Source organism: Pristis pectinata, chromosome 1 (genome assembly GCF_009764475.1).
Source record: "Pristis pectinata isolate sPriPec2 chromosome 1, sPriPec2.1.pri, whole genome shotgun sequence".
NCBI lineage: Eukaryota > Metazoa > Chordata > Chondrichthyes > Rhinopristiformes > Pristidae > Pristis > Pristis pectinata.
Window position 1 is genome coordinate 16,329,271 of NC_067405.1, and position 12,106 is coordinate 16,341,376.

General features: G+C 42.6%; 1 protein-coding gene across 1 annotated transcript; it reads left to right on the forward strand.

Moving 5' to 3' along the window:
- Window positions 1-5,093: 5,093 nt before the first annotated feature.
- On the forward strand, window positions 5,094-11,426 carry LOC127571657 (inhibin beta B chain-like). The gene is made up of 2 exons (XM_052018243.1): window positions 5,094-6,189; window positions 8,798-11,426. The coding sequence occupies exons 1-2, from the start codon at window positions 5,793-5,795 to the stop codon at window positions 9,571-9,573; spliced, it is 1,173 nt and encodes a 390-aa protein (XP_051874203.1). The 5' UTR covers window positions 5,094-5,792; the 3' UTR covers window positions 9,574-11,426.
- The last annotated feature ends 680 nt before the right edge of the window (window positions 11,427-12,106 follow it).

Sequence of the window (12,106 nt, forward strand, 5' to 3'; positions counted from 1 at the left end):
GACCTAACCTATGAACTGCTGACTTAGAGAAATGGTACTCTCCAAAAAAAATCAGAAGGCTAATGAACTCAATGAGCTAAATGGTCACTTCTCTTTCATGTGGTTTCAATGAATGTTTCATGTATTTTCTGCTGCTATGGAGATAGCTAAATACTGGGAACAATATGCTTTATAAGTTTGGAATGTTTCACTCATCAGTGAGTTCTCAAGTCAGACATTAGAGGAAGTGAAGGTGGCTATGATGATAAAAATATTTTCTTTCCATGGGGAGCAGTGTTACATTTTCCATATCAATAGTGGTGTAAGGTTATAATTTATATCTCTAAGGGTGCATTTATGTTGATCTCAGTCTGCCCAGAACTCTCCCAGCAATGAACGTGCAAAACTTTACAGACTGCAGCACTTTGGCAACATTAAACTAATACCACACAATCTTATAAACTCTTAAATGTAGTTCAGTTCCACAATGGAGTCATAATTCAGCTGGCGTCAATGTGAAGCAACATCAGAGTAACCTCCTCTATTGTCAAACTCCATCTCTCTGAATTTTGAATAGGTTTGACCTTTGGAACTGTTGCCAAATAGTATTTGTTACCATATATTACTGCATTTTCAGCATCATAGTCAAGTGACACCAAAGGTGCAGTAAAACCCAGTTTAAATACTTAGACACAGGTGGAGCAAACAGTTAATCATTGCTGGTCAGGGCAAGACCACCACAGCCATAGGCTGTGACAATAAACTTAACTTTGACATTGGCTATGCAATAATCTTTTCTTTGTAGGGTTTCTATTCTCATTCTTAAATAAGACTTAAATATGTTGAGTACCTTAACAATTATCGAGAATTCATTTCAAGCCTACATAATTTGACAGGTTGGTGTCATGCATTTCATGAGTGACAGTAAAATACCTATTAGCTAAATCTGAATGATTATGTCCTGAAAATAGAGAGGTCAATGATTAAGGGACATAGATTTAAGACAATAGAGAGAAGAGTTAGAGGAGAGGTACAGAGAAATATTTTTGTCCAAAGAGTGGTGGGGGTCTGGAACTCACTTTTGTAAAGGTAGCTGAGAGCAATAGACTAATCACATTTAAGGAATAATTGGACCGGCATTTAATTTACCATAATCTTCAAGATCACAGTCTGAGAGCAGAAGAGTGGGATCAATCTCAAACATTCTTTATGCAGACAATGGTTTCCTGTGCAGTGAGATTTCTTTCACTCAGTGACTCTATGATCATGTCAGCACTTAAATCACTTTACAAGAAGGAAAATTTTGCCCACTACTTAAAGTATCAAATTAAACTAAATTTATAACTGGCCATTTTAGGTTTCTTTATGAATTTACAAATACACAAGTTCAACTCTCAGTTTTTTGATGTACTCCCTCTCTGATCTATGTCAGCTTAGCTTCTATGTGGAAAATTAGCTCATCTAGGGCAAATCACCATCTCTGGTTCCAGCTGAGTGATCCTCTTGGAACAGTTTACATGTTGACACCAGATGAACATAGAACATCAAAATAGAAGCAAGTATAAGCCATTTATGCATTTGTTCCAGCTCCACCATTCAAAAAGATCATGGTGATTCTTTTATCTCAGTGCATATTTCTTGTACTAACCCCATATTCCTTGATTTCCTTAATGTCTAAAAAACAGTTTTGTATCTGTTATTCTCCATCACAAATTGCCTGATACATGAATTGCATCCAGTCTTGCACCAGAGAGTGATGGTTGCCTGTGGATCTTGGCTAGCCTTCAAGAACATAAGGGAAAATAAAACATTAACAATATTAAAAGCTGTATGAAAGGGAGGAGAACGTGTCATTGTTTCCTTACAGTCTAGGACTGTAAACACACTGGACACCTTGTACGGTAAGATGATATGTGAGTAACGCATTTTACAATGGTCCAACAGTAAGAGTGGAGCACTGCCGTGTTTAGTTTATAAACATGAAAAAGATGATTGGTTAAACTTTGAAATAAGAACATAGAATGCTAGAAATATTCAGCTGGTCATGAAGCATCTATTGAGAGAGGAACAGAGAGAACAACCTGACCTGCTGATTACTTTTGGCGTTGGATGTTTTGATCTCAATTTTCAAATTTCCTGCATTTGCAGTTTTTCTTCACTTTTCCAATCACTTTGTTTGGAGCAGGTTGCTGTTTCCAAAACCAAGGCATTGTGAAAACGACATATTTAAATGGTTTTAACTTTCACCCCAATCACAACACACATACAATTGTATTACTACAGAGCTAAAAATATTTTCAATTGAGTCTTTCACCCACTCAATATAAATTGGTTATATTCTGTTAATACCACATTGAGGATATAACAGTAAAATAGTTCACAAAATAAATCTTAGCAAATATTTTGATTTTCTTTGTAGTATGAACCAATCCAGCAACATAGATTTCATCTACCTGTAATGGTCCATAAACTGCCTGACTAAAGGAAAGAAATTCTTCCATTAATATAACATCTTTTATTCCCCAAATATTTTGAAGCCAATGAAATTCTTTTGAAATGGAGTCATTACTGTAATATGTGAAACATACCAAACCCCAAGGATAGCAATGTGATAATGACCAAATAATCTCTCAGTGTTCATTGATGGATTAATTTTGATCAGCACATTGAGATACTCTCAATTCATGTTCCCCCTTGTTCTTGTTGAAATAGTTTCTTGATATCTTTTATGTTAACATTGATTGGCACCCGCTGAAGCACTATGGCTGCAGTGTGTGCCATTCAATGAGTGTACTGGAGTAACTATCAAATCAGACAAGAGCAACAGGTGCATGAGAACATAATCACCTGAAGGTTCTCCTCCAAGTCACACAACATCCTGCTTTGGAAATATATCTCCATTCCTTCATTGTCACTGGATCTACATTCTGCGACTCTGTATCCACAATGTTCTGGTACACCACCACCAGAAGGACTGCAACTATTCAAGAAGTTGGCTCACCACCACTTTCTCATGGACAATGAGGTCTCAGCAATAATCCTGGTCTTGCCCACCTTCCATAAAATGATTTATTTTTTAAAGCTTGGGGGAACAAAAATAGTCTTGACAACTGCAGTAGACGGATAACATCTCCAATAGCACAGCAGCCCCTCAGTACTGCCCTGGAGTATTATTCGAGATTTCTACACTTTAATCTTTAATGTTACATTTCAACAGGTAACCTAATTCAGAAGTGAAGTTGACACTGATGGTTTTGAGACCAGAGCAGGTACTCAAGTGTGTGTAAATTCTGGAGATATGGAGCATCAAAACGTGTTTCTGATTACACATAGGTTTGTTCTAATATTATTCACTTCAATGAAAACAAAGAAAAAAAGTGTTGACTTGGTAAAAAAAAGTCATATGCAAAGTAAGCAGACGCCGTGGATCTTAGGTGGGGATTGTGTCTGTGAATGAGGTAACGAGGTATTATTACTAACGATTACATCTTCGGTAACTGCTGGCGACAGTGTGAAGAACAAAGGTAGGAGATTTTACAGAACTAAAATGCCATTTACAAAACCATCTCAAAGTACACCTGCCATTATGTCATGCTTGACAATGATTTCATGTGGCAATACAAAAAAAATACTTTCCACGATAGGATATACATCTAATGATTCGCGACCATTCAACCCATTGCGTCACATATTCCGAAACCACTCCAGTTGAGATTTCCAACTGGCCGCTCGCACATTTTTGAAGATGGGTGGCGCTGTATTGATGTGACATGCCTTTCAGCAGAGAGTTTCACTTTCCACTGTGTGGTGAAGAACGTTGACCCAGCGCCAAGTGACTGGCTAATTATTCGCAGTGTCCCCGTTTGATCCCATCTTCTTTGTAAACCCAGCGGAGAATTTAGAAAAGATTTAAATGAAAGTGAGGGTGAAGGAAAATTGACTTCTCGCTCAAGTTTTGCGCACATTAGTACCAGCAAAGGTACTAAATCCACCAAAATCCAGGTATAAAATGTTCATTATCGGTGTCAATCTGTCCTGATTGGAACAGATTGAAAGGGGTTCTAAGACTGAGCTCACGTTCTCTGTCAGTTTTAATTAACCGAGGCAGAAAGAGCTGGAGGCCGATCAATTTAACACTTGCCTTGAGAGATGCCTCGCTCAAGTACTTCCAGTTTACCTGAACGGTGGCCAAACCGACTTGCTTTGGACTGGTCTCAGCCTCCGACACATTCTGATGCCTCTCCTTCCCCCGAAGAGTGCCTGGATTTAAGTGAATGAGATCTGGATTTCTTTGGATTCCTAATTATGGCTGCGCAAATCTCTACAAGGGAGGAGTCACGCCCGAGGCTAAATAACACTTGTAATTTAGATAACCGCACTTGACCCGGACTGACCACAGAAGACAATCGCACGGATTCAGAGGGAATGTCTCCCAGAAACACTTCAGTGCCACGAAGTTGGTGACTTACAAACTGTCCCTTCGAACGATCAACTTTATTTCCAAGGGATCAAAGATATCGCCAGTTCAGCATTAACACTGGAGACAGTTGAAGGAGAGGCGGTTGCAGTGTTAGGAATATGCTTGTTTACATTTGGTTTTGCTGCATGTATCACAAGATCGGAACATCTGCCATATCTGGTTTCCTCTCTCTCTCTCTCACACAGACACACATACACACACACACACACACACACACACACAGCCACCCCACCTGAAATCGCCCACCCTCTTATTTTACTGGGAATTTGCGTCATTAAAACAAAATCTTCTCTCTCATGTAACTCAGATTCACAAGAGCAGGGATGGAATTTTAAAATCCTTCTTCAAAACACCTAGAAAGCAGAATCACCATCCACGAATTCAAATCAGTTATTTTTTCTCGTTGACCTAACCAGCCCGTACATCACCCCGTCCCCTTAATCTGTCGCTGGTACTCTCCCTCGGCTCTCCAAATCCCCTTTAAAAACAATCTCCGTTTCTCCTAATATTTTCACAGGAAGTTTCCGTCCCCAGGAACAAACGGTTAATCTCGCCTATCTCTGGACCGAGCCTGTTTATAGGTGGAACTTCCCACGTGATGTACTATATAAAAGTTTCAAGCAAGTGCCACAATGTCGTGATTGCCGGCAGAGCCGTTCCAGGGAGCGGATCGTTAATGCTGTTAAATTGTGCGTTTAGGGAATGCAACCAGCGCCACTGTCAGTGCCCTGAGCTAACACGGGAACCTGTGGAAGACCAACATTCATTGCCTGACGCATATGACCAATGCTGGATTGTTGCTTTAAGTCAAGAGACCTACCCTGGCGAACCACGGTTGTTTTTCTCTCTCTCTCTCCAGTTGGATTTCTCTCTCTCTCTCTCTCTCTCTCTCTCTTTCTCTTTCTCTCTCTCTCTCTCTCTCTCTCTCCATACATATATTTTTGACCAGTACTGCAAAGTTGGTACTTTCAGGTCAAATCACTTTATTGGCTTTTAAACCGTGCAGATTAACTTCAAGCAACGCCGTCCAGAAATGCAATAAAGAGTAGTGCATTGAGGGTGGATGCTACTTTTTTTCTGTATCCCGGCGGCTGTCTAGTTTCCTTAAACAAAAGTAATCTATCGCAAGGGAGCGGATGCGATCTGGAACCATCTCGAGTAGAAAGCAGACCAATTTCTGATTATATAATGCTCATTGAGACTCCTCCAGCGAACCCTGGCAATCCTTGCACTAACACGAGATCACTTTTAAGCCATATTTGATAGTGATTCGGGGAGCGGGTCCGCGGTCTTGCCCAAGTCTCCAGTGAGTGAGTTCGCTGCCGATAGGAAGATGAGGCTTTTTTGTCTCGGAGGCGCCTGCCTGCTGGTGACCCTGGTGTCTGCCGGTTCCAGTCCGTCCCCTGCAGCAGGGACCTCGGCCCCCTTCACCCCCAACTCCTGCACAACGTGCGGCATCGGGCAGCGAGAGGAGCTCCGGAAGACGGACACGGTCTTCTTGGAAGCCGTCAAGCGGCATATCTTGAACCGGCTGCAGATGAAAGAGAGACCGAACATCACACACCCTGTCCCCAAAGCAGCAATGGTCACGGCGCTGAGGAAGTTACACGCTGGGAAAATCAAAGAGGACGGTAGACTGGAGATCCCAAACTTGGACGGCCATGCGACCTCAGTCTCCAGGAAGGATCTGCAGGAACAAACTTCAGAGATCATCAGCTTTGCTGAAACAGGTAGGCAAACTTTCACTGCATGCTAAATACATGCCGACATTGAACTTCAGATAATTTAAACAGAGTACAATTGAAACAAATTGAAGAGACCCTCCCCTCTTTTATATTACAAACAGTACTTAACATTAGCCGCCCATTGCCGGGCGAAAAGCTGGGATTTCATTGGGGATGGGTTGTTACTAATTTATGGGGAAACGGCAGGAGGATCGGGACTGTTTAGGAATGACATGTTGGTAGATTTCGCACACAGATTAGAGCCTCCATCTCTCTCCTTTTCTGTGGCTGAAGTCTCGGTATATTAAAACTGACGTGAGATCTGTAACTGTAACAGTTCGTAACCACCGCTAGAGCTACCGAATGTATGCAACGGGCAGCGATAAATCCAGTAGCATATGTAGGATATTAATTGTAAATTTAAACGGTTGATTAATTGGATACTATTCACTAAAGGAACATTTATTGTGAGTCAAATTTAACGACAGGGTAGAGGCGTCAATGTTGCATAACGTAAAACTGACGATTCAGGGGGTGTGGGGGTTGAAATTTAAGGAAAGTGTTGAAAGGGTTACAGTCAAAACGTACGTTGGAGATAATTAAATGTGGCTTAGCATTTGCTCGTCAATGACAAATTAATTGGTAGCGTGTGTGAAGCTTTAATTTATGGTCATTACACGAAAAAGTGGGTTGATGTCGTGTTCGGCAAGCATTTAAAATCGTTTCCAGCAAAAAAAAAGTTGACAAAATACATCACGCGCACAGCTGTTTATTGGAATGTGGAATGAAACCGTGAGCGCAGCGGATGAGCAAAACCAAAGTGCAAGTATGTTTCGATTAAACATTCTCCTGGCATTACCGGGGAACTTTGTGCACAAACTGGAAGTTAGGTGTTTAGAGCAGAATACAGAAGCAGGGGTGTGCAACTTGGACTAAGTAACGTTTCCAAACGTTTCTGTACCTTCATATGCTCCCGTGCGATTGCAGGTACAAGTTACCCCGGGTTAAAGGGCGTTTGGTGGTCGGCGCGGACGCGGTGGGCCGTAAAGCCTTGTTTCCGTCCTCCGTGACACCACGAATATTACTTGCAAGACCGTATATTGCCATGTTAGAAATTCCCACTAAATCTGGGAACATTTAAGTCGGTATGATGTTAGGGATGGAACTGCTCTCTAATAGGGAAAATAACACCATTTCCTCCAGTTGCTGAAGGAAAAAACATTGAGTGAAAACATTCGGGGGCACTGTGTTTGAAGATTAGTGGAAAGAATAATTTTTCAGTATAGGCAATGCCACTTTTACACCTCAGTGTTTCGTGGGGAAGGTGACGAGTGCTATCTTGGTGGGAGAAGGTGTTTGTAACCTGCACACGCTCGACATATAACTTTACAAGTTCAAAGTCCAGAACTACCCTCACCAACCAAGCGGTCTTTGAAAGATACTACATCCTAGTTTGTAGACAAGTTCACAATGGCGGCGCAAACATTGCGTTTACGACCTTGTAAAGTTTACAGTGATTTGAATAAACACGCTATTGTGAGATGAAGTAGTTCCATATATTATTAAAGTGTCACCGTGTCTGCTTTGCTGGAGCCTGGAGAGTATAAGCTACTTTGAAACATCTTGGAAGCGAAACTCTAGTGAGGTTTTGCCTATACATTGCAGGGAAAGCGCATTTGACAGGGTCTTCTCAGTAGAATAGAACCGAATAGGTCATTATTCTGTTAGTGAAGCGTCGGGTATACGTTTTAATTTAGTAATGTAGAGGAATAAGATAAACGGGGCCACTTTTTAAAAGTTTAAGCACTCCATTTATTGCTTTGTCCAGTGGCAGAATTGAGGTTTAACCGAGGTGTGTTTATTGCCTATTGCAAATTATCTATGTCAATAAGTCTACTTCTTTGCTCTTATGGGCTGTTTCAAACAATATGCATTTATGATCATGTAGTTGGGGATAATCCGCAATTGTTTGGAAAAGTCACTTTTTAAAACGCATGAAACCTTTAATAGTTCCAGCATGAAGTTGAGAGTGATTCTGTGAGTTTACCTTAAAGTGGTTGAAACGGTCTTAATGATCCAGTTTAAATCACTGGAAGTCCATCCAAATGTTTGAACATGCCAAACGCGTACTTCGCTATTTTACGAATGATCTACTTTTAACCCGGGGCTTCACTGCAGTGTATTGAATGAAATTCCCTCCATTAGTGTCAATGAAATATCTTTGGTGGGTGTAAACTAATCATTTAATACAATGGCCTTCACAATAGGAGGGTAAACTCATCTCTGTTTATGAGTTGGGACTGGCCCCGAGAACCCGAGAACATACATTTTTATCCCAAATGACTGAAACAAAAGGTGCGATGCATTCAACATTTTTTATTGGACAGTGCTCTGTAGAGCTACGCGTAAAGTTCTCAAGGCACAGCTGTACCGTCCAAACAAAGTTACAGTCAGGCACTTCCATTTACATGGTGAACAGTTTTGTAAAAGCACTCGCGTCTTAATACACGTTCCTTGCAACTGGCAGGGGAATTGTCTTGAGTGCATTTCTGACTCAGAGGCGAATTTACTGCTAGTCATACAAGGATTAACATTTTCCATTCTCTCGATGCAGATGAGCTGGCTTCATCCAAATCACGCCTGTACTTTCTGATCTCAAACGAGGGGAACCAGAATCTCTTTGTCCAACAAGCCAACTTGTGGCTCTACTTGAAACTGCTCCCGTCTAAGGCTGTAAAGGGCACCAGGCGCAAAGTGAGAGTGAAGATCTATTTCCAAGAAGCTGGGAGCTCTAACAAATGGGCATCGGTTGAAAAGAGGGTGGATCTGAAGAGAAGCAGCTGGCACACATTCCCCTTGACCGAGCACATCCAGGCTCACTTACAGAGGGGAGAGAGGAGGCACGACCTGGAAGTTCACTGCGAGGGCTGCGAGAGCTTGGCAGTGACTCCCACCTTGGTGGACAGCGCCGACCAATCCCACCGACCCTTCCTGGTGGTCCAGGCTCGGACTCTGGACCCCAAGCACCGGATCCGCAAGCGGGGACTAGAGTGCGACGGCAGGACGGACCTGTGCTGCAGACAGCAGTTTTACATTGATTTCCGACTAATCGGCTGGAACGACTGGATCATCGCGCCTACGGGTTACTACGGCAACTACTGCGAGGGGAGCTGTCCCGCTTACATGGCCGGGGCGCCGGGCTCCGCCTCGTCTTTTCACACGGCCGTGGTGAACCAGTACAGAATGCGAGGCATGAACCCCGGCTCCATGAACTCCTGCTGTATCCCCACTAAGCTCAGCACCATGTCGATGCTCTATTTCGACGACGAGTACAACATCGTGAAGAGGGACGTGCCCAACATGATCGTGGAAGAGTGCGGCTGTGCATGAGAGAGGCTGCGAGGGCGCAAGTTTTCAAGGAAACGTCTCTCTTTTGATTTTCCCCCAAAGAGTGGGTTTGTTGCTGTGCCACTGTTACCCAGGCTCAATTTACCAGGTCGCTGACTTAATTAAACCACCCAAATTTTGTCATTTTGGGGTCGACTGTGATTTCAAAGGTCCCCGCTTGACTGGCAACCATTGCAGATAAAGGTGAAACGCTGCACGTTGTGTGCGCGGCTCACACCGACAGTTTCCCGCAGTGTGAAGTCATTTCTTTTTTGTCGACTTGGTTCAGAGCAAAGGCTGATGGAGGCTCCCTTACGCACTGCAAATATCAAAGCACATCAGTGATGTATTTAAGTGGTGCAAGATGCGCCGTTAAAGCGGAGGTCCCTCCACTACATTCCGCTTCGCTGAAACAAAAAATCGAACGCTTAATTATTTATACCGCAAAAACAACTTCTGTCTTACACTATGACAATGCTGGGTGTGCATAATCGGACGCTAAGGATTGTTCTTCAGAAGGATTACTCCTCAGTCTGAGTCGGAGGGAGAATGGGGATCTAGATACCTCTGGAGAAACTTGCAATACAGATCTTTGTTTTCCAGCGAACTACAGCCCCACCTCCTCCCGCTACTCTCAGTAACGTCTGCGCCTTGTGTTGCTACACTACAGGCATCTCGGAACACTGGGGTCTCTGTTCTCAAGTGCTCTAATCTGACTGTGCCTCCAATAAGGACAGGCTAGTCTGAATAGAAACTTTTGGCGATGATTTCACAAGTTTCCACCAACCTCAAAAACATCGATTCGACCAATTTTAATACAATTGTACTTCAATTGTGTATTGGAACACACATTTCTGCCCTTTCCCCTTCCCCTTCATGGTCCTTCCTCTGCTCACCTTATTTTAAGCTGTTCACCTCCCCTCCCCTCCCCTCTACACTGTTTTCAGATTGTATGTGAATTCATAATGGACCGAATGAACAAAACCTGTGGATTGGGCACTTGCTTTAAAACGACCCTTCAGTGATAACACGGTTCAAGATCACCCCAATCATGAATACGATGTCCATTAATGGTCATATCCAATCAGAGGCTGGAGCTGCGTAGCACTGACAACGTACTGAAAGCACATTTAGCACTTGCATATCTGAATGCCTTGGAAAAACAAAAGTGGTACAACGGTGCACTTACCACGAATTCCCCAGTTCCATTCGCTTCTTATTAAATAAGTGCCGGTTGGGAGCTATGCAATGTAAACCATAAGCAGTAAACAGGTGAATTCGTCGGATTTAAAATCTGTCCAGTTACTTGAAGCTAAATCTTTCGCTTCCTGTATTTGGCGAATGATTGTTTATAGAGGTTTTTCTTTCGCGTTTTCTATTTGCACTGAGAAATTGCGTTGATTAGTTTAAAAAAAACTGCCATTTTTTAAACAAAAAATGAAATTGTTATTTTTATAGAAAGAAGAATTCTGGGGGGAGGGGGATATCGAAATGTATTATACATATCAATGTATTAAATAATGGAACCAAAGAGGACAAGTATTTAGTGTTATGTAAACATCATTGGGCAGAAAGGCTGTTGATGAGTTTAGTGGTAGTTTGACTAGAATGAAAGTGAGTATCTGTCAGCTTCATGTCGAAATGGATTCCAGTTCCCAGTAACCCGCGCAACTTATCAAAAACACATGCTCCACAGAGCAAACTTTCATCTTATGACCAGGTCATGCACTTATTTCGCGTTGCATACATGGCAATTAAAAACTGGTTCAGATTCATCTTCATTTATTAGCTAACAGCTGTAGTATTTGGCACTTCTGTACAGTTTGGCTACAATAAAACAAATCTACATCCACTGGATCTGTGTGAGAAGTTATTTCCACTGGCCAAGCCCAGAACGAGTGGGACATCCTGGAGTCCTTGTGAATTTTGTAATTGCCAATAACCTGGTCTTTCACCAGCAATTTCTAAGGAGCAACCTAAAAGCATAGAGTCATACAGCATGGAAACAGGCCATTCGGCCCAACTGGTCCATGCCAACTGTGTTGCCCAGTGAGCCCGTCCCATCTGCCTGCATTTGGCCCATAGTCCTCTCAACCTCTCCTATCCATGTATGTATCTAGATGGCTTTTAAATGTTGTTAATGTGCCCGCCTCAACCACTATTTCTGGCAGCTCATTCCAAATATGCACCACCCTTTGCATTGAAGAAGATGCTCCTGATGTCCCCTTTAAATCTCTCGCCTCTGATCTTAAACCTATGCCCTCTTGTTTTTAGCATCCCCTCCCTGGGAAAAAGACCACATGCCTTTACTCTGTCTATGCCCCTCATGATCCTATATACCCCTATCAGGTCCCCTCTCAATTTCCCATGCTCAAAGGAATAAAGTCCCAGTCTATGCAATCTCTCCCCACGACTCAGGCACAACAAGTCCAGGCAACATCCTGGTAAATCTTTTTTTGCCGTCCCTCTAGTCCAACAATATCTTTCCTATAACAGGGTGACCAAAGCTGTGCACAATACTTCAAGTGCAGCCTCA

Bases quoted from the DNA above. Each gene is read 5' to 3' on its own strand.
- LOC127571657 (XM_052018243.1), top strand. From the start codon at position 5,793: ATGAGGCTTTTTTGTCTCGGAGGCGCCTGCCTGCTGGTGACCCTGGTG. The intron at 6,190-8,797 runs GTAGGCAAACTT...CTCTCGATGCAG, and splicing joins CATCAGCTTTGCTGAAACAG to ATGAGCTGGCTTCATCCAAA.